At 47.6% G+C, this 23,310-nt stretch overlaps 1 protein-coding gene across 2 annotated transcripts in view; it reads right to left on the reverse strand.

Annotated features, from left to right (window-relative positions):
- Ptprt (protein tyrosine phosphatase receptor type T) overlaps positions 1 to 23,310 on the reverse strand; it is a 1,035,616-nt gene that overhangs the window by 760,409 nt on the left and 251,897 nt on the right. For both annotated transcript variants that reach the window (XM_076849097.1, XM_076849096.1), the window contains exon 2: positions 14,423 to 14,548. In XM_076849097.1, coding sequence (XP_076705212.1) covers positions 14,423 to 14,548 — 126 coding nt within the window. The remainder of the gene's footprint in view (positions 1 to 14,422; positions 14,549 to 23,310) is intronic.

Below are 23,310 nucleotides of genomic sequence, written 5' to 3' on the forward strand. Positions count from 1 at the left end.
GTTCCAGGAGGTGAGAGTGTGTAGCTGGGAACGGAGATGCTGATTCCTGCTCCAGGGGAGCTTCTGAGTCGAAAGAGAGAGAGAGCTGTCCAGTGGCCTGTCCTGGGGCAAGGTAGGAAGCAGAAGGGAATTCCGAGGATCCATGTTTCCCAAGGCAAAATAATAATAATAATAATAATAATAATAATAATAATAATAATAATATTTTGGGAGGGGTGCAGAGAGTAGGGCAAAGTGAGCAGGCAAACAGGCAGCAGTAAGGGTGTGAGACACAGGCCCCACTTCAGGCTGCAGTAGCTCAGATCCATGGTGGAGATTCCCTGAAACTGGGGCCCATCCTAGTTGCCTGGACATCACTGATGATTTCCCCGACCTTGGCTTCTTTGGCAAAATGTGTTTGTTTGATTGATTGATTGATTTTGGATTCTTATTATTCTTCTCCTTCTCCTTCTCCTTCTCCTTCTCCTTCTCCTTCTCCTTCTCCTTCTCCTTCTCCTTCTCCTTCTCCTTCTCCTTCTCCTTCTCCTTCTCCTTCTCCTTCTCCTTCTCCTTCTCCTTCTCCTTCTCCTTCTCCTTCTCCTTCTCCTTCTCCTTCTCCTTCTCCTTCTCCTTCTCCTTCTCCTTCTCCTTCTCCTTCTCCTTCTCCTTCTCCTTCTCCTTCTCCTTCTCCTTCTCCTTCTCCTTCTCCTTCTTCTTTTTTTTAATACTAGACCATCATATTTCTTCAGCTTTCTCACCTGAAAGTCATACAGTGCACCATTGTTTTATCTTCATAATTATCTTTCAAGAGTGATAAGGACAAATAATATAAAATTGTCCTCTTAGCCATTTTTAAGTATGCAGTTCTGGAGAGCTAAATCTCTTTAAACTGTGGCATGACAAATCCACAGAGCTCTTTCTTCTTGCAAAGCTGAAACTCTACTCACATTTAGGATGACCTGAATGATTCTGTCTCCCAAAGAGACAATGTTGGAACTTAACCCCTAAGGTGAGAGCATTTAGAGGTAGGGCCTTAAAGAGGAAATCAAGTCATGAGGACAGAGTCCTTATGAATGGGAATAATGGCCTTATGAAAGAGCACCAGAGAGCTAGGCAGAACTTCGTTCCCTTTTGCCAAGGCGCCATCTTGAAAGCAGACATCCAGCTTGCCAGAAATTTGACCTTGAACTTCTCGGACTCCAGAACTGTGAGAAGTAAACTATGATTCATAAATTGTCCCTGTTGTTAGAGCAGTATGAGTAAACTAAGACCTACTCCCCTTTTCCCAGTCCCAGGGAATCCATCAGTCTACTTTCTGTTACCACGAGTTTGGCTACTCTACTCATTTACGTGAGATCATAAAGTGTATGACTTTTATCATGGGTTGATTTCATTTAGCATGATATCTTCAAGGTCTATCCATGTAGCATCAGGGGTCAGAATTCCCTTCCTTTTTAAGGCAAATATGATATTGTACAGAAATACCAAATTTTCTTTATACTGGATGGATGTGTAGGTTGCCTCCAGTCTTGGCCATTGTGAATAATGCTGCACTGAACTTGGGTGAATAAATACCTCTTTAAAATTCTGCCTTTAATTTTTTGGCTGTATACCCAGAATTGGGATTTCTGGGTCATATGATAGTGCCGTTTTTAATTTTTTAAAGCATTTCCATACTGTTTCCTGCAGAGGTTACACCATTTTTAAAGTCCTACCTACAGGGTACAATGGTTCCAATTTCTTCAGATTGTTGCTTGTTAATAATTATTATTTTATTTTGTTTGGTCTATGTGTTTCTTCTGTTATAAAAGCCATCTGAATGAATATAAGAGCGCATCTCATTGTTGTTTGAATTTGCATTTCTCTAATAATTAGGGATATTGGAAATCTTCCCATTTACTCGTTGTCATTTGTTTGTCTTTGAAAAAAAAAAAATGCGTGCTCCAGTCTTTTGCCCTCTTTAAATTAGGGGTCTTGTTTTGTTGTTGTTGTTGTTGTTGATGAATCATAAAAAGTTCTCGATATGTTCCAGATATTAACCTTATCAGATAGATGATTTTCAGATGTTTTTGCCCATGCCACCGGCTGCCTTTCATTTGCTCATCTCTTGAACATTAAGTCTTCAGGTGGGATGCAGTCCTATGTGTCTCTTTGGGCTCTCGTTGCTTGTGTCAAATCCAAAAAGTTATTGCCTAAATTCAATGTCATGAAACGCTTCCACTCTACCTTCTTCTAGAATCCTTGTAGTTTTAAGTCTTATGTTTAAGTTTTTCAGTCAATTTTGAGTTAGTTTTTAGGTTTGGTGTAAGGGTCCAGTTTCATTCATCTTTAGGTGAGTATCCATCTTATGCAATACCATTTGTTAAAGAAACTGCCCTTTCCCTATTGCGTAGCCTTGACTCCCTTGTCTAAGACCAGATAACCATATGTGTGAGGGCTTCAAAGGTTTTTATAAGCCTCCAGCATCCTCCATGAAACCCCTTCCTGACTGAAACACCTCCGGCGGCTTCTGTTTTCTTACCAGAATCCCCTCTGCTGGACCCAACGTGATTATGTTTTAGCAGCTCTGGCTTTTAGCAGGCTCTTGGAAGCTAGAAGTCTTATTTTAACCTCAGAAACTCTCAGGATCTGTACAAGGCCTAGAATATTCCTGCTTGTCCAGAGCTTTTACAGTTGCTTTACTGACAAGAGATAATGCTTTAAATCCTGAGAAAGTGCAACTTGGGTTTCCTAATGAGAAACGGAACGCTTAGGAAGGGAAGAAATTTTAAAAGATATTGGCAGATTCAAGGGAAGTTTAGAAAGCCGGTGCTTTCCAAACGTAAAATGTGATGACGGCGTTAGCACAGAGCACGGTGCCAAAACAGGGAGGGGCAGCAGAGGGGAACAGGGGTCTCTTTAAAATGGAATGAAACATCTCCCTGATGAGTAGGAGGAAAATAAATTCTAAAGAGGGGCCCTTGACCTTCCTGAGCATGTGGCAGATCCCTGCAGCTCTGTGGACTACCTGAGGACAGAGCCAGGGCCCTAAGCTTGGCTGGGTGCTTCCTCTCCTGCTCGGCTCTCAAGTACAGATTGTCCCCAGGCCCTGCTGCTGCTCTGCCATTTGCAGGGCACCAAGATTTTATATCTTGAGTGTCAACTCTCAGTTCAATGAGGTTGTGGTTGGGATGGGTGAGGGTCCACACTCACAAAGACAAATTCCTCTCTCAAAGAGTCGTCGTCTTCTCCCATGCCTGACAGTCAGACAAGAGCAAAGCGAGGCTCCCAGGACTTTGCACTAATGCCTTATCTTATAAATGTAGCACCCAATTCTTACCATTTTAAAGGCCTCCTTTTCTCCTTGATTCACAAATTACAAAGCAAAGAATGCTAGAGCCAGAAGAGACCCCGATTCCTGGCTTTATGTATAACAGTTCATAAGGCCCAGAGAAGGGCAGTGCCTGACCAAGGTTACAGAGCAGGTGAACGGCAGACTAGGGTGGGATAGGGATTTCCTAGTTTTACAGTCATATCATTGCAGCAGGTGCAGGAAGCACAGAGAAAAGAAACTTGGTGTCTCAAGTTCGTGGCCGAGAGGAACAGGCACCCAGGACCTCTTCCCCTGCCTACAGAGGGCCCAGGCTAACCAAGAGGCCTGGTTGTGAGACAGTGTCAACCCCCAGCCCCTGCATGTGCCTACAGCCCACATGGAACCTCAAAAACATACAAAACACAGGGAAAGCAGAGCTAAAAGGACCTGAGAAACAGAACAGCTCACTCCTCAGCAGGGAAACTGAGGTCCAGAGGGCCGGGTGGTCAGGACAGCAAGGCAGGGACAAAAATCCTATGTCCATGAGCAAAGAAGGAAGAAAAAGAAAGCCATCAGTGAGAGCCACTGAGCCAGGGTGCTTTCAAAGCACGTCTGCCTCTTGGTCCCTCCGTGACTAAGAAGCACACTGCTGAGGTCTTTGTACTCTGACTTTCCCATCTGCAAAATGGAGCTCAAAGGGTAACTGTGCTACGTAGGGGTGGCTGTGAACCACAAAGGAGACAAGACATTAGAGAACTTGGCACATAGTAAGTGTTCGAAAAAGTTAGCTGTCACTGTTACCAAAGAGAGACATCCCTGCGATGGGAGGCTGTCGACACAGTGAAAACCTGATCATTTAAGGCAGCATTAACCAGCAGAGAGAACAAGAGGCCACAGAGGTAACTTGAAATTTTCTAATTGCCACATTTTAAACAGGTAAACAGAAACAATAAATTAATTTTAATAATTTATCTAACCCTATCTACCTAAGGTATAGTTGTGTCAACATGGAGTCAACACAAAAGTAGTTGAGATGTTTTATCTTCTCTTTTTCATACTAAGTTTTTGAAATTTGGTGTCTGTCTTATTCTTACAGGACTAGCCATGAGCCACATGCTCAGTTTCCCCGCGTGGCCATGCCACCAGATCACAACCAGCAGGTCGAGGACGTCCCCTGATGAGACTACAGTGTGTACTGGATTTTTCCAGATTGTTGGACTCTATTTTATGGAAATACATAAGCCATCTTATTTTTACTAAATTAAAAAAAAAAAAAAAACTCTGTTTGTTCTAAACAATTTTCTTTCCAAATCCTTCAAAAGGTGTAATTATATTTCAAATTGCCATAGAATTCAAGGCATATGAAACCTGTCTCCTCATTTAAAAAGACAATATCTGCATTTAAAAAGGAGAATGCTCAGGCGGAGGAGCCCTGGCCCTGGGGCAGTAGCCACATCAGACTAACGTCCCTGAGAACATTGCTGGGCACAGGGCTGGCATCGCCTAGACGTGAGGACGTTCCCCAGTGACTTCCTTCAGGTCGCCCTGGGCTGGCTGGAGTTCAAGCAGCAGGGGTCTGAGGAGTTGGGAGGGAGGCTGTCTTTACTGTCCTATCAAAGGTGTCGCTGGTGCGTGACAGCCACCGTGGCACTCCTGTTTAGCAGTGACTTCTCTGAACCAGAGGCAGGCTCGCCACGTCGGACTGAGTCGATTCAACAACCTGACAGGATCAGCCCTCGTGGTCAGAAGGAGAACATGCTTCCCATTTTCCCAGTTAGAAAAAAATCCGCAGAAAGGTCTTCAGACAACTTTACTATGTAAAACTTTAGGTGTGTAGACAAATCAATCTGCCCCATGTCTACTTCTGGTATCTAATATTAATTACATACAAGCATTTAAAAACCGCCTTTCATAAAATGAAATATTCATTAAAAAGTAGATGGTGCTCCAGGAGCCCTGCAGCCAGGCTGCCAGCACCCAATCTCCGTTCATGAGCACGTTACTTAACATTCTGGGACCCGGTGTCCTCTGTAAAAGAGCGGTAGAAACAGTATGTAGCTCCTAGTGTTGTTGGAGTATTAGCTGAATTAAAAGTACACAAAGCCCTTAGAACACTGTCCAGCAAGTGGTGTACGTACGTTGGGGTGAAAGAAAAATAGGTGTTTATCGTCCACTCCCGTATATCACAGATGCCTGTATCCCAGCTCTTCACAGGCACCCGCGGCGGCAGTTACACAGTGTTGACCACAGGGGTCACTCCACCAAGTACCTGAGATCACCAGCCCCTACAGGGAGAAGGGCTATCTTGGCTCATCTCGTAGAGGTCTCTGTCCATGAGGAAATGGCCCCACTGCTTTGGGCCTCGGCAGCACATCATGGTGAAGCCCTCCCCTCGTGGCCTCGGAAGAGGAAGGGGCTGGAGTCCCGCAATCCCCGTCCATGGCTCACCCCCAGTGATCCAAAGACCTCCTGAAAGTAACGCACCGGCTCTCAACAGGCCACCCCGGTGGCCAAGCCACCACTCACAGGCCTCTGGGGGATGCTTAAGATCTAGACTGTAACCCACCACTGTGAATGCGATACTTTTGGAATCCAGTATAATATCATGTGCGGGTTAAAAGAGATGTATCTTCCCATTTACTTAGTAGATATATATATATTCTTATTTCTGCAAGATTTTACTTTGCTGGTCAAAGCCATCTTTAGGACATTCGTTTCTAACGACCACCAGCACTCATCTTCATTTGGCCATATCCTCTGGGATAATTACTAAACCCGTATTCAATTTTCTGGCCTTTTTTTTCTTACCAATTCTGTGATCCACGTAAACATCCCAAACAAGCATTGATTGGGGTCATTGCAGGCTAATGCAGTTTTCCCAATTAATTTTGTGATTCTGAATGCATGAGAGACCATCCCATAATATGAGCAGCTTTGTAAGTTCTTTTCTGTAGACAAAGATCTTCCCTTCGGTTTGAGTGTGTGAGAACATTTTGACTTTTTTCCTTCTCCCACTTCCTGGGGGTTGGTTGAATGAAACACAGTACATCACTGGGGAGAGAACCCTGCGGCCTCACAAGGTGGAAACTAGATCTCAACCCCACGGCAGGGAAACAGAACCACGGCAGAACTGGAAAGCTCTGATCCTACTCATTACTACTCATGAAGAAGTACAGGGTAGGCCCAGACTTCCCCAGGGCAAATTTGGCTCCACCAAATGTCAACCAGGACTTTGGGCAAGTCATTCAAACTTTCTATGCCTGAGTTGCCACGTTTATAAAAATGCAGGTAAATATATCTACATCTGGGGACTCTTGCAAGGATTAAATATGTCGCTATATTTAAAGTGCTGAGGATAGTACTTGCCACAAAAGAAGCACTAGTAAAAAATCACCTATCACTATTACTCTCCACAAACATCTCTCCCTGTCTCCCCTCTTCTTTCCTTTCTTTCCCCTCCTCCTCCTTCTTCCTCTCCCTCTCTCTCTGTCCCTCTCTTTCAATACATACCAATCTGATAGTAGAGATATTGGGGTGAGCTGAGATGGGGTGGAGGGGGTTAACATATAAGTACCAACTCAGCATTTTTAAGAATATGTAATCGTTTGTCATTAAAGAGGGAAGAAAAAAGTGTAACTAGCTAAATGGAAGCAAAGAACTTAGAGCTTTAAACCAATCAATAATAATATCAGGAGCAATTGAGGAGACTTGAAGCCCTGCATATCCAGGTCATTTCAATGTAAGTGCTACAGTAAAGGAACGTGGGTCCGTTTGGAAGGTACCGTGTTTTTGCAAGGGAAGCCGCTTACATGTCCCTCCGCATGCTTGTGACTATCTTCCAGGCCCTGGCATGAATCCAGGGAGAATCCTCAGAGTCCCGGTATTTGCCCCAAGAATGCTGCTTTCAACTCCAGAGCAGAAGAGTCCAAACCAACTGGGCTGTGGTACCAAGGGGCCCCTACTTGCCCCAGCCTCGGGAGAGGCTGAGAACAGATGCTCCAAACATAAAAGCTACAGGTGCCCTGCAAACGCCAAGGTCCCCTGAAATCCCTTCTCCCTGACTTCCCTAACACCAGGGAGCCCCTATGGACCACCCTCCATGCCAGGCCCCACGCAAGGCCCAAGGAATCCAGCCCATGCCCTGGGGAGGCACTCAGCCCTGGTGGGGGTCAGAGACAACACGGCCAATGGAACTCAGCAAGAGCAGCACAGAGAGGAGGGAGTGCTGCAGGGAGTATTGCGAAGGCCTCCGGGAGGAGGTAGCCTCTGTGCCGGGCTCCGGTGGAGGAGGAAGGGGAAGAGGAGGCCTGCTCTAGCCAAAGGGTCAGCAAGTACAAGAAAGGCATGGGGGTGTGACCTGCAGGGTTTGTGGCTGAAACAAGAAAAATCAACCATCTGTCTCAAACTAGGAAAGTTCCAGAAGAACACTGGAAAGCTAATCATGAAGAGGAAGTTGTAGGATCAGGCTTGATAAACAAGCAGAAGTAAAGCCACTCTAGGTGACCCCCGAGCAAGAAGTCCCACAAGGTCTTTGGGTACAAACACCGTGGCTGGACACCACCACTACCACTGGACGTGCCAACTCACCAGACTCTGGCTGCGGGCTCCTCCTTCCTAGATGGAAAGTCCTGGGCAGCAGGGCCCCCCAAATCCACAAGCAGGAGTGAAGACTGGACTCCCAGAACCAAAACACAGAGAGGACAGAAGAGGAAGCGGAGGCAGGAGACACTCACTGGGGATGCACCATGGGAAAGTTCAACTATTAAGAACAGCAATTCATTTAACAACGCTGTCCTTGCCCAGGGGGACAGAAGCTCTCTTGGTACACAGACCACGAACAACTCTGCCTCATACAGTCCCACTGAAGACCCCATCGTACTGACAGCTGACGTCCACCTGGAACAGCCAGCGCTTGAACCACTCTGGTTGATACCAGTTCAACTCAATTCTCCATCCAGTGCCTAAGCCAAGAGGTACATGCAGGGGACCCCACAATTCTGAATTGTGTTTTGTGCTTCAGAATTCACAAAACATTTCCCAACCATCAACTCACGGGCAAATTTCTAGGACTACATGGTTAACATGTGGATGATATTCTTCCTCCAGATCTCAAAAATAATACACAGCTTTCTGGGGTTTTTGGTGCATAAGGGAAAACAGAATTACGTACATATGAATGCAAGCTTGATAAATCGCCCCGGGGATGAGCGCAGGGGTGTATGTGGGCACTCCCTACCACGCGAGTTGGGAGTCACAACGAGGAACTTAAATATGCAACGGTACGGAGTGGTTAAATAAATTGTGGAACAGCCACTGGAACAGAAAGCCCTGAAGCTTTCAGAAAACATGCTTTTGAGGAATATTTAATGACATGAAGAGAATGCTAAAAACCAGCATTAAATAGAAAAATAGATATTTATGTGAGTTTCTATGCATGTGTGACTTTCATTTCATTCGTGGCTGCTATCTCTATTGTGCATATCCTCTTCAAAGAATATGCATTATTTCTGCCATCATAAATCATGGCTGCAAATAGGAATCATTTTAAAAGGTACTTAATTGATGACAGCACCCTGAACGCGGTATATTTCTCACCCATGGGGGGGATTCAAGCTACCTCCTGTGCCACACGAAGCTCACGTAACCTGGGACCAGCCCTTTCCTTCTTCAGGACTCAGGTTTTTCCAAAATAAAGAGGTGACGATATCCCTGAACTCACGGGATGGTGGCACATTAGCTGAAATGTTGCATGGGAAGATACTAATCTAGTCCTTGTTGGAATGGACAGATGGCCAATGCCAGCTTCCTTAGAAGAGAACCCACACAAGGGCTCTTGAAGCATTGGAAACTTAACTCTTCTAAGCTCTCTAAGAGGTGCCCTGGTGGAGGGCCAGGTGGCTGGGATGGAGGACAGAAGCCTCAAACACAATGTTGGCAGGGCTACGTCCCCTCCCCAGGCTCAGGGTAAGGAATGCTTCCTTCCTGGTCCAGGGAGGACGATCCTTGGCATGCCTTGGCTGGTCAAGGCATCACTCCTACCTCCCCCTCCATCGTCACGAGGCCTCCTGCCCTGTGCCTCCGTCTCCACCGGCCACCCTGGATTCGGGCCCAGTTATGCCTATAGGGACCCCCTTTCCAAATAGGGTCATATTCACAGCACCAGGAATTAGAACTTCAGCTTACCTTTGGAGGGGACAATTCTATCCATAACTGTCACCAGTTCTCTATCTACATCCTCGGCAGTTAGAGCAAGGTGGGCACACACACCGAGGCCCAGGGGCCTGAAGGAAAGCCCGGACCGCCTCAGGGCCCACTCCTGCTGCCATGTCAGGCTGACGGGTTGAAACCCCCTGATGCGTGTGCGCCTGTGTGTTCTCCCAGACAGGGCCCCGTCCCCCTGTCCCTCCCCTTCCTCCCATCAGGCAACTCTGCGATTCCCTGTATTTCCCTGCTCTAGAAGTACACGTGGGCCGGAGAAGCAGAGAAGATGCTGCCTGAGGTCAGGATTCCCTCGTTTCGTCTCCCACCCCCCGAGTTTAAACTTACTGTAGAGAGTACCATGTGGGCTGCAGAGAAGCCAGGCCAAGAGGGAGGTGCCTCTGAGGGCTGAGAAGGCTCGGGAAGAATCCCCACCCCGGGAAGGGCACAGGGAGGGTCTTCTGGCCCTACCTTGCTAGCGGCAGACTCCGAGGAGGGGTAGGCCTCAGAAGGGATGCTGGCTGGGGCAGCTGGGCTGGCTGAGCCCAGACCATGGCTCCCCACCCTGGAAAGAAGCAGTGGAAGCACAGGGGACCTCAGGTCGCCAGCTCCCTGGAGGACATCACAAGGGCTACCTTAAGTCCCCAGGAAGTCACAGAACCCTGGGGAATGTGGGACCCCAGTGGTGACTCAGATTTCACATCTCGCCTCTCTAGGTTGATGTCAATAAGAGATATGAATGCAGCAGATATAAGGGATATTAAAACCCAGGGGACAGCCTGGGCGTCATCCCTCCTTCATTCCTGACACTTAAATTAATGTCCTGCGGGCATCAGAGGGAAACTCCCGAGCCCTGTTGCCCCTGGGCTTCAGGTGGCTCTGCAGTCCCCAAGAGGCCCTCCTGCTTGGTTCCGGGCTGTTCCTCAGGCTCCACCGAGATGGGGAAGGCTAGAGGAGGTCTGTCAGCTCCATGGACAGGAGACAGCTCAGAGAGAGGGTTCAGGGGAAAAGCCACCCCCATTCCTCTGTGAGCGTCCAGTCAGTGTGGACGAGCGGGGAAGACAGGTCTGAACCCAGAATGCCAGCCCAACAACAGCTTGGCCCAGGGAGGGGGACGAGGAGGAGCGCGGCCGTGACACAGGTGAAGCCCGAACCCAGGGAGGAGGCGGCCAACCCTCCAGGTTGCAGTGCCTGCTGGGACAGGAAGGCCTCTCTGGCCCATACCAACCACCTGAGGAAAAGCAGCATCTGGTACCTCTGAGCCTGAGGAGGGGCCAGGTCCTAAGGTGGGCTTACTCTTTCAGAAAAGGACCCGGAGAAACCAACAGGAGCTGAGCCCTGCCCCGTGTGGACAGTCCACACTCACACAGAACCTCCACTGAACTCTTGTGCTGGTCCTCAAGTTGAAGATGTGGAAATTGAGGCAAAGGGATGGAAGCCCCCGGTCATTCAGCTATGGTATGAGCTTCGAATAAGCTGACCCGGGAGTAGGTGCATGATAGGGGCTTCAAAAAGCAAAAACAGGATATACCGAGTGGAGCAACAAAGGAGACCTTCGTTAGATCAACAGATGAGGAAAGAGCTCTGTGGGAAGCCGTGTAAGCTGAGACCTGAAGAAACTGGCCAAGGAAAAAAAATGGAGAGAATCATTCCCGTGAGTGGGGACAGCATGTGCCAAGGTCCTGTGCCAGGAAAGAACAACATGTCCAACAAATGGAGAACAGCCAGTGTGTCTGTAGCATTTTGAGAGAGAAGAAAGGGGTCTTGCAGATGACACTAGATCACGGGGAGCTTACTGGCATGAAGAGGAGTGGAGATTTCATCCTATGTGCCAGGCCACTGGAGGGATTAAGTGATAAAATGACATCTTCTGATTTACCCTGATCAAGAACAGCACAGAGCTTGTCTCTCACACACAGGGGGTCCATAAAAGGCTATGGAACATCTGAATCAACAGACTCAAACGAGATTTCAGGAAAGATGGAAATGGCTCGGTTTAAGAGAGAGAGAGAGTCAGATCCCAGCCTTTGCCCAGGAGAAGAACAAACAGTTCCGCCTAATCCAAATTCGCTTTCATGCTCTCTGCCTAAGCAGCACCGCGGCCCCTGGAATCCACAGGCACATCATGACAGAATAATTCCAGTGATCGTTATCAAATGCCTCTATTTAGAACAGCTCAGAAGATTGTATTAGCACAATCCAATATTTATGAAATGACACTCTGCTGTAATGAGGGACTGAGAAAATTAAGATTAGAAGTTAGCGTCTCGTCTCTGGGGAGAAACAGCGGCCTGGGTAAAGAGCAGCCATCTCCCTCGGCAGCTCGGAACACTGGCTTTCTGATCTGTAAAATGGGAAGGACAGTAGCAAAGGGGAAAAGAGCAGAGGCCCAAAGGCCTTTAAGAATGTGCACCCTTCATTCCTTCATTACAGAACCACTGGCGTAAGACCCTTTGCCCGTCCATCCACGCAGCCATCCAGCAAGACGTTGTTTGGTGAACACCTAGGGATCTTCTGCAGTGGACACTGAAGACACAGCGTGAGCAGACTGCCACGGTCCCCAGTTACACGGAGCTTCTCATCTGGGGGCAAAGCACACCCTGAGCAAATAACCCAGCTATGACATGTGTCATTGGGAAAAGTGCAGTATGTGGGGGGGAGGGGCTCATTAGGGTGGGAGCTGTCCCAGACTGAGACAGGAAGAAGACCAGGAGGGCAGGGTGGAGGGAAGCTTCCATGGAGAGGACCATGTGAATCCCTGACACAGCAGAGTTGGAACATTCTGGAAACTGACAGAATCCGCTGTGAAGTGAGCACAGCGGGGAGTGGGACCGGATGAGGGTGAACGCAGAGGTCAGATCAGATGTCAAGACCTCAAGGCTGCAGTGGGGCTCTGGTCCACTCAGAGCAATGAAGCCACAGAAGGACTCTAAGCAAAAACTGGACAGAGACCAGGTAGGGAAGAGGGAACAGGCACAGGCTGATATTCTAGAATAACCTCTTTGGTTTCTGGATAGAGAAAGGATTAAAGTCAAGGAGCCTGTTAGAAAGTTCTCCAGTTACCCAGGAAAGAGCCGGGGGAGCTCTCTACCAGCAAGTGGTACAGAGAGAGAGAGGCTTGGAAACACCCAAGATGCACTCAAGGGGTAAGGCAGGGGGTGAAGCAGTGATTTGAAAAAGGGGGAAGAGAGCAGAGAGAACTCTGCCCTCTGGGTTTCTGAATCAGCAGCCGAGTGGGTGAAGCAGGTTTTCCCAGGACAAGGAACACTGGGGACTGAGGAGACAGGGAAGGAGGAAGGAAGGATTAAGAGCTGAGTTTTGGAGACATTGAGCTGGGGAAGCCTACAAGACCCTGCAGGGCCTTGGGTGGCCCAAAGATGAGCAGAAAGAGCAGGCACACGTACACTTTCATGCACACATCCCTACACACATATACGTTACACATGTGCACACGCGTCAACACGCATGCACACACATAACACACACTATAGGATCCAGATTTATTCAGCCAATATCAAAGATGGCCAGCAGAGCAGAGAACATGTGTCATGCTCAAAGTACAGGTATTTGGGGCCCTTGGTGTCTCCAGCAGGAGGAACGAGTATCATCTAAACCAAGGCACTTCTGAGGTTAAAGTCAACCTGGTTAAAAATCATGATGGGACAACAGCTGCAGAGGCTGCTCCATGTCACCTTCCTCATGGGCACGTGCAGTTGTGGATGACTCCACTATATGAAACAAGAAGCTACCAGATCTGAAATGTTCCTTTTTATACTACAGCACACCTTCATCCTTCCCAAGGCTTACACTAACGTTGAAAACAAACTTACACAATACATACCCTCAATAGCCTCTGTGCAGAGCCATCCAGGGGCCTTCTGCTTTGGTCTATGAGGCCACACCCTCAGCTGAACATCTACAAGCATCTTCTCTGCCTCCAGCTTAATGGCCTCCTGGAAAGCCCCCTTCCCCAGAGGTGGCCGAGAAGACACTGGACAGTGGGCTGTGTAGGTCTAAAGCCCATCAGAGAGATGTGGGCTGGAGTCATGAATGTTGGAATCACCAGGGGACAGACAGTTGGAATCATCAGAAGCCACGGGAGTGGCGAGGCCCATGGTAGAAAGAGGACAGAGCCACCCAAATTTTAAGCCACAGATGCTTAAAGGTCAGCAAAGAAAAGCAAGGCCCAGCATCAAGAGGGGCTGCTGGGAAACCAGGACTGGGTGGGCTGTGGGAGCCCTCAGTCCAGAGGATCCACAGAGAAAGGCCACCCTCTCCACCCACCAACCCAGCTGGGCCAGAGGGAGGTCTTAACTTTCCCAGAGTTGCAATTCTTGCTACCTTGTCTCACCTCTTTAAGATGCACCTCCTCCAGAGGTACCCCAGTCCCCAGGTGTTCTCCCTGAAAATGAGCACGTCTCCTCTGGGTATTCCCCCTAAAATGCACCAGCTTGTCCCTCTCCTCAGCCCGCCTCATGCAGACAGCCATCAGGAATTTGCACTGGAATTTTGGCTCCACTGACTGAGGACAGGCTTGGTATTCAGAAGGTCAGGACATTGACTTTTGGAGTAATGCTCACACTGTGGAATTTTCCCTATGTACTTGCAACCCGTGTCTGTGCAGCCTGGAGAAAGGGACAGACTTCAAATCTTCCCCCAGATCCCCAGATCTTTCTTCCCTCCCAAATCCCAACACTATCAGATTCCCAAGCAAAACCCAGTGACACCCTAGGACTAGCGAGAATCTCAAAGGTAAAAGAAATCCTAAAGATGTCTGAATCCAGGTGATAACGTGACTCTCTCTACATCCTGAAGAATTCCCTCAGTCATGGTTTGAACTTCTCTGAGGATGAGAAACTCACTACCCATGGAGTTATCTTAGGCCCTTTCAGACAATTCAATCCATAAGAAATTTCTTCCCCATTACAGCTCCGAAAGAGACAGATCGCATACCTGTAGGCACTGCTGGGTCCAGCATCGGCTTCTCCCACGTGTTGATCTGCTCCCAGGTGAACCCATTGGTCCCCAGGGCCACACTATATCCACAATTGCTGTAGTGCTCATCAAAGGAACAGCCACCTGCAAACAGAAGAGATATTGGTGAATACATCCCCGCGTCTGAGGCTGGGTTCGTTACCCTTGTCTCATGGGTTCTTCATTTACGGCTTTGCATTTTAAACTCTGAAGAAGACTAAAAAAAAAAAAACAAAAAAAGACAAGCAAATTGGATTTTTATATTTGCTTTGGTGCTGTAGGAAGGGCACTCGCCTCTGCAGGCCCCCCGTTTTAAAAAGTTAATAAGGCTAGTTACATTGATTTCAATCTTCCTTCCTGAGAAAGTAAACAGCAACATCTCATTCTAAGTAGGAAAAATGAATGCCAGGGCATGCCTCTGTAACTGCCCCTTCAACACGGAGAGATGGAAGGAAGGGCATTAGCTGCAGAGTCTGGCAGAGCCGGACCCATGCCTTGGTTTGCAAAGCTGTGCACGCCTGGCTCACGTGCTTAACACCCGAGTCTCAGTTTCCACACCTGTAATGTGGAGGAAAATGTCATCAAATGGATTAACATAGGAAAAGCAAGCGGCACAGAATATGGTCTTGATGCCCACCTCCTTCTCTGTGAACTCGTTCTCAAAACCCACATTTCCATGGAGTAGCAAGTGCATTTGTGAGAAGTTAAATGATCGTACTCCAGGAACACAGGAAAGTGGATACTGATAACGTGTGAAGCTTCTCCTTTGAACTTGAAGTTCGAGCCATCCACCGTCTAACAGCAAGTTGTTCACTCGATATGACAAGGATTCACTAAGCATATGCTTTGGGCCAAAAGTCCCCGGGAGGTGACAATGAAAGATGTGGGACAGAGAATGGAGTCTCCAGCTAGGACAGGGTGATGTGCCCAGAGAAACAGGTGCCTGCAGATGTTCTGGAGGGGGGAGGGGAAGAAGTGGAGGAGAATTAACAGGACTCTAAAGATTGGGCGCCTCTCCGTGGAGGCAGTCCAGGGGGGCCCACAGAATGTATGAAGGCAGGAGGTGGCAGCAGGTCCGATTCCCACAGCAGCTTGCAGGCCGGTCTCCCAGACACACTCCATACTGTCCCTCTATGTCCCCTTATGCTCAGAGACATCATCACATCACCTTCCCACTCCTGTAAATGCCCATGTGTTCCCCACCATACAGAGAACAACATCTTCAACAGACTGAATGCCTTCATGTCCCCGCAAAGACTGATATGTTGAAACCTACCCGCCTCCCGACCCCCGTGCCATGGTGTTAAGACGTGGGGCTTTGGGGAGATGATTAGGAGAGCCCTCATGAATGGAATCCATGCCCTTATAAAAGAGGCCGTAGGGAACTTGTTGGCCCCTTCTGCCACACAAGGACACAAAGAAGGCACCATCTATGAAAAACGTCCTCACGAGATACTGAACCTACTGGAAACTTGATCCTGGACTCCCCAGCCTCTGGAACCATGAGTAATAAATTTCTATTTTTATAAATTTCCCAGTTTCATGTATTTTGTTTCAGCAGCACAAACGGACCAAGACACATAAAGTGAATCTTAGGCGGGCAATAAATGCTAACAGCACAAGCTCCAAACCCTGAGCTTCACCTACCTAACCCTGCACAATCACAGGTGGGCGGTCACCCCCGAGCTGACTGCTGACAGGTCTTATTCCCCGAAGGACCAGGGGCACATCTCTGCTTCACAGACCTTTCCTAGACTTTCCTATTGCTGCCTCCAGCTGCTGAGCTATGATGTTCATTTCATTCTGCAGCAAACACTCTCCCTTTACCATAGTCTGACCTTTGACATTGGGGTTCCAGGCCTCCTGTGGTGAGGACCTCCAAAGGGATGGGAGAGCTCACTTAGCGTGGAGTCAAAAGCTGCCTAAAGCCACTATCTCTTTGGGATATTCAGACCCTGCTGCCATTTCTATCCCACTCTGCAGAATTTGTCATCCCTCAAAGGGACTTCAGTGTCTCTCTTAGAGAAGACTTTCTATTCTAGAAACGGGCGCCTGTCCTGCACTTGATCACACCGTCATCTGAATCTTGGGACACGTGGCTCATTCCTGGGCTCCAGGCAACGCAGGAACTACAGCTGGGGATGTAATTTCCTTCTGAGATTTAAGTCAACCTAGAACCCAGACCACCATTTTCTGTGTTAATCAACTTTTCATCGCTGTGGCCAAAATACCTAACAAGAACAACTTAGAGGAGGAAAAGTTTATTTGGGTCATGGCATCAGAGGTTCCGTTCCTGGTTGGCCAACTCCGTGGCTCCAGGCCTGAAGCGTGGCAGAACTTCATGGCAGAGGGCACAGTGGAGGGAAGCTGCTCAGGTCATAACAGCCAGGAAGCAGAGAGAGCAAGAGAGGTGCCAGGGCCAAAATACAAAACCCCAGAGCACACCCCCAATGACCTACTTCCTCCAACCACACCCCACTTGCCCGGAGTGACTCGCCAGCATGGTAGTCTTCCCAATTATTAATCAAATGGATTAATCTACTGATTAGATCACAGCTCTCATAATGATACTGCTTCACCTCTGAACATTGCTCCCTCGTCAATCACGAGCTTTTTGAGGGGAGAGACCTCAGATCCAAAGCAAAACAACATTAAAGGGATGCTGTCTAACTGGTCACTGGTGCAGCTGCAGAAGCCTGATAAATATAGAAGCCGAAAAGTACAGCGTGGTGACAAAAATCAAATTGAGGACAGGAAAGGAAAGAGAAGCAGGACAGAGGAGGGAGTTACAAATCCGTGCTGCAATTTCCCTCACGCCCATCTGCTAAAGGGGGGGGGGGGGCGGTGATAGGTTTGACTCTGCGCTTCTGACACCCAATATTAAATGGAAAAATTGGCCAGGTACCGGACACTGTGTTCATGCAATAAACATCAAATCACTCAGAAAAATGACAACCAGTCCAAGGGTTTAGATCAGACAAGGCTCCTCTGCAGGGACCATCGTAACAAAAACCTCACATCCAGGAACGAAACAGCACCCCGTATCTGAAGCCACATCCACATCCCAAGTGCATGGCCCATTTCACGGAAATGTTTCTTATAATCATTCTTTGATATAAATTGATAGCATCACCCAAACACACACAAGGAAGAGCAACTCAATGGGAGTTCATAACCCACTTGAATCTAATGTATGAAATATGATATGTCAAGAGCTTTGTAATGTTTTGAACAACCAATAAAAAAAAAGGAAGAGCAACTCACTGGGACCCCAAAGACACAATCTAGGTACCCCACACCCTGCTGGTCTGGCTTGATTCTGAGACAAGTGTTAAAAACTATTCAGGAGCGAAAATACACTTGAGTATTTTTCAAGAAGTCACCCCTGGGTTTTCTTCCTCTTGGTCAACAGATTGAGAAACAGAGTGGCTGTGACCTCCGGATTGTAGAACCTGACAGCAATCGGCACTGCCAGCCGGGCACAACCTCCTAGCCCACGGTCCTTCCCACGCCTGAGCCATCATTTCCTGGGCTGCAGGGACAAGGTGTCCATAAGGAAACCTCCCGTTGTAAGGTCTAAAGTTCCAGAGCCTCAAAAGGAGCTGGGAACTCTCAGGGATGACAGAGACGCAGAGCCACGCCACCAGCCCAAGCCCTGACTGTAACATCAGGGCCACTTGGAGCCAAGGAGGGAGGAGAAGAAAGGGAAGCCATGCTCCCCTGGACTAAAGCAGGAAATATTCAAACCCTGGATCTCACCACAGAGCCTCTGGTTCTTTCAACAACGGCTTCTCTTTGGGTACAATTCTTAGAGGCCACAACACCTGGCCAGAAAAAAAAAATAAACAAATGGCCCAACCCTGGCTGCATGTGTTCAAGGGAAGACAGATGTCTGCAGAGATTTCCTAAGGAAACCCATTTGGATGCTGACCCCATCCAGGTATGAGGAGCAGGTGGCCCCATTTAACCAACGTCAGCCTCACCACAATCATTTTTGTGGGAAACAAAAATCCTACCTTCTCCCCCCGGGAGCTAGGATCTGCCTTCCGAGGGCACAACCTGGTTTGATGAAGACCCCAGTAACTGCAGGAAGGATAGCCGCTGTCCAAGGACCCTGAACAGAAGAGCGGCACCTAAACAGAAGAGCCATCTCCCTGGGCAAGTTGAGGTGGAAATGTGGCGAAGGCCCCAGATGTGAGTCAAGCATAAAAAGTCAACAGAGAAATGGGGAACTGTAGCCAGGAAATTGGATTTCGAAAAATCCATTTGGATTCGGTAATGTAGAGCATATCAGCATCTGTAAGGGAAGCAAAAATAGTGCAGGATCCATACTTTAGGATACATTAAAGCATAAATAAAGTTTATAGTGCCAATCAGAATTTTTTTTTAAACATGAGCTCTTCTTCTGAAAATGAGAGAGAAATAGAATTCAATAAAAATACAAATGTGTCTGCCTCTGCATTTTTCAGATACGATCCTGTGTATTCTTGAGCAGAATTAAGTTGAGAAGAGGAACTAAAGATTTGTTGGGATTCTGCGGTGTGCCAGGCACTGTATTTGAGCTCTGTAGATATATATATATATGTAAATCTACACACATAAGAATGTAGGTGACTCCAGCACAACCCTCTAGACAGGGGCAAGGAAACTTTTTCTATAAAGGACAAGACATTAAATATTTTCAGCTTTGGGGCCACCTAGCCTCTGTCACAACTAGCCACCTCTGCCACTGTAATGCCTAAAAGCCGAGAGAACATGCAAGCAAAAGGCATGGTGGTGTTTCAATAAAACTTTATTTACAACAATGGTGGCAAGCCAGATTTTTGTCCAGGGGTCTTGGTTTGCCAATTCCTGCTCTAAGAGAAAAGCATTGCCTTCTGTGTTTTATAGATGGAAAATTGTTACCAGAGCTCTATAAGGGACTTGACCTTCTGGGGAAAAAAACATATAATAATAATAACAGTAACACCTCCTTTCATTGACAGCTGGGTATGAGACGGTCTGCAGGCCCTACCTCCACCATCTCTAACCCTCACGGCAAGTCCTGCTATTTGGATTGCGCCCACCTTACGGATGCAGCAGCACAGGTTCAGAGAAGTAAGCTCACCCACAGGGAGCGGTAGGGTGAGGACATTGGCCTGAAGCTGAGGTACCAGAGCCCAGGTGCTCAGCATTGCTCCAACCCTCCCCCCTTGAAGAATGCGTGATGTTTCACAGAATCTGAGCCTCACCCTGCTGCTTCTAGAGTACAAAGTTGTGCCTTTAATGTCCAACACTGGAGCTTAGTGAAGATAGAAAACTGGGAGGAAGGAAGAAAACGATGAAAAGTGGAAAATCTGCCTTCCGTTGCTGTACATGGTAGGTACCACTCCAGTGAAGCTCATAATTTTGATAAACATAATCAGAAACCATGCTGATCTGCTGTGAGCGAGGATGCTCCGAATCACCCATCCCCGGCATATATAGCACAACTGAAAGTCCTAGGAGAGGGCTAAGTATCCATCCTAATGGAATACAGAGGACACCTGCAGATCTGGAGCATCTGAGGCCACATCACTATGTCTCTCCAGCTCCAAGTTCCAAAGATCCAAGAGAACAGGAGCATGCCACACTGTCCTGTACCTGGAGTGTAGCCCACAGGTTGGGCTCGACCTTTAGTCAATGAAGGGCTAAACGGACCTTCACTCATGGAGAGCCACCGGGCTGGAGCCCACACAGGAGACCCTTGACCATCCATCATGCTTCCCTTGGAGGCCAGCGGGAACCCATTGGAGGCCTCACAGAGGGGTTGGGATTTAGGGCTTAGAGGTCAGGACCTTTTAAAGAGCATTCAACCTACTCCTTCAAAGTCAGAGACTATATCCAGAGAGAGAAGAGAAGTTGAAGGATAACTAAGAAGAAGCCATGAGACCACCACATAAGAAAGAAGAGTGAGCAGAGACCATGAACAGGCCAAGAAGCCACTAGAGAAATCAGATTATTAGCAACGGGTACAAAACAAGCACTGAGACTGCTCAGGATTCAAATGTGAGCAGGTGTGGGGTAGGGATGCCAGGGCAAGGCAGCCTGAGGCTACGGCCCAGAGATGGAGACAGGAAGCTACTGAGAAGAGGCAAATCCCACTAGACCTGAGCATAACAGCAATAACCCACAGACTGTGCAGGCACTGAACTGTTTCCGGTTCTGAACTAAGTGTTTCCCAACAGTAACTCCATTCATGACCATGATCATTCCGCGAGACCAATACAACCGTAAGGGCCCATTTTATGCCCAAAGAAACTGAGGCATCAAAAAAGATATGCCCAAGAGCACAGAATTCACAAAGAGCAAAGCCCGTCTTCAAATCCAGACTCGCTCACTTTGCACACTGACCCACTACATTAGCTTGTCATGGCAATGAACTGGAAAGACAACCTTGACCTTGAAAGGCACAGGTTGAGGTGGCTACGCGCTCTTCCTCGGTCCTGTAAGAATGGTGCTGAGCCAGTCTGCATATACCCTGCCCCCAGATCCCTGCCTGGGGCCAAGATGCCAGTCTGCAGTCTTGGAGTGAGGCATAGCATAGCCTCTGGGCCTTCAGCTCCCAGGGGAGGCCAGGGCATGGTGGGAAGGGGAAGAAATGGAGTTGGAGGCTCAAAATCAGGCAGGAGATGTGGAGAGAGCTCCCTTGTGAGCTTTTCAGGCTCAAGATGTAGCAGGAATAAATGGTTAGAGGGCACAGGAAAGGGAGATAGGATCAGGATAGTTTTTATTATTGTTTAAGCAGAGGGCAGTGTAGATGGCCAAAGTTTTTCTGTAAAGGGCTCGATAGTACATATTCTCAGCCTTGCGGGGTTGACTTAGCCTGATATCGCTGCCTTTAACAAACTATCACACGCAAAGTTACTTCAACAGTAGACATTTATTTTCTCAGTTTCTGGAGGCCAAGAGTCCTGGACCAAGGTCCAACCGATTGCAGATGGCCACCTCCTCACCACATCCCACATGGTCTCTCCTTGGTGCAATGATATCAGCAAAGAATGCACTCTGGTGTCTCTTCCCAGCCCCTTGGAAATAAGGGCCCAGACCCCATGACCCCATCTGATTTTTTAAAAATTATTTCCCCAGTACTGAAGGGTGCTCTACCACTTAGCTACACCCCCAACCCTTTTTGTTTATTTTGAGACAGTATCTTGCCAAATTGCTGAAACTATCCTCAAACTTGGAATCCTCCTGCCTCGGCCCCATAAATTGCTGGTATTACAGCTGTGCACCACACCTGGCCTCTGTAAACTTTTCATGGGCCCTATCTACTCCCCAATATAGTGATAACTAGAGTTAAGGTTTTGACAGGTGAATTTCAGAGGGACACAATTCAGCCCATATCATGGTGCATTCGTTTCCTTTGTTGAAGAACAAATTACCATAAACTTGGCATCTTGAAGTACTTATCTACCATGTGCAGTTTCCGTCAGCAGAAGTCCAGGCACTGTTCTTGGGTCTCACAGGCTGAAATCCAGGTGTCAGCTGAGCTGTGTTCTTTCTAGGTCTTGGGGTTCTCTTTAGAGCTCCCATGGTTTGGGCAGAATTCAGTTTCATATGGTTACAGGACTGAAGTTTCTCACTGTACTCTGAGTTTTCATGATTTTCACTTTACAAGAGACAATTCTTTTCATTTTCCTAACCGTCTAAAAATGTGAAAACACTTTTTCATTTATGTGAAAACCAGCACAGGCCCAAATTTGGCCTTGTAGGCGATAGTTTTCTAACTTCAACTCTGGTGACATGAAATTTTCCATTGTTAATGCAGTTTTGACCCCAGTGTCACGTGCCATCATTTAAATGTGTGATGTCTTATACTTTTGACACTTCTCTCCCATTCCTCAATTGTAAAATGTTTCTTCCCTCCTCTGGAAAAGGAAGCGGGAACATGTCTTCCATTCTGATGTCGCATGCCCGGCCCTAGGATAAGGGACTTCGTGAAGAACCAAGACGCCCTGAGTTTAAGTGAGCACTTCACCTCCACCACAGCGTGTGTTGCTCGTGGGTAAGGAGGAGTGCTCCCACTTTACAGGCGAGAACACTGAGGCCAGACAAGATGACAGAGGTCTGAGAACCAAGAAAGCCTCCAAGGTAGGTCCAAGCTACGACATCTATGGGCCAAGGTCAAAACAACAGTGCAGTCGCTTGATTGACAACTGTGAACAAATAAAGTCATGCAATAGCAGAGCATGAAACTAAGAGCCGGCGCCCGTATGACCGCAGGCCCATGATGCCAACCCTGCTCTGTGGACACGTGCGTTCTAAAGATAAAGTACCCTAGCCCCCAAACCACTGAGCCCCCACCCTGTGCCAACAGATGCTTTGAAGGCAGGGCAGAATCTAAGTGGGGCTTATTAATCGTGAGCCGCCTATCGCAGGGAGCCGAGTCTTGCCCCCGGAATGAATGTAAACCAGCCCTGCATAAATTGAATTTCTTCTTTGAATATCTAATTGAATTTGCAAAAGTGTGTGCCAGGGGGGTGTTTAAATAAGTGCACAAATATGATAAGAAGGCCTTCACACCATTATATCTAATTCAGTAAGCAAAAATAATGGCAGGGCACGTTCCAATTAGTGTTTGATTTATTTGCTTTAACAAATCCAATTAGTAGAATGTTTTATAAAGTCATCCAATGTCAGACACTCATGGACTCAACAGATAGAAACAATACTCTTAATAGTAAAAAAAAAAATGTTTTAATGCTCTTTGAACAGTGAATTTATTATACATAAGATGAGGTCTCTCGGATGGTTTGGACACTCCCCAAGGTCCAGGGAAATGGGTCTGATCTGTTCATTTGGTTTTTTCTCTCTGAGACTCTGAGTAGCAACTCGGGTTAATGTGG

The sequence above is a fragment of the Callospermophilus lateralis genome, chromosome 3, assembly GCF_048772815.1.
Source record: "Callospermophilus lateralis isolate mCalLat2 chromosome 3, mCalLat2.hap1, whole genome shotgun sequence".
NCBI lineage: Eukaryota > Metazoa > Chordata > Mammalia > Rodentia > Sciuridae > Callospermophilus > Callospermophilus lateralis.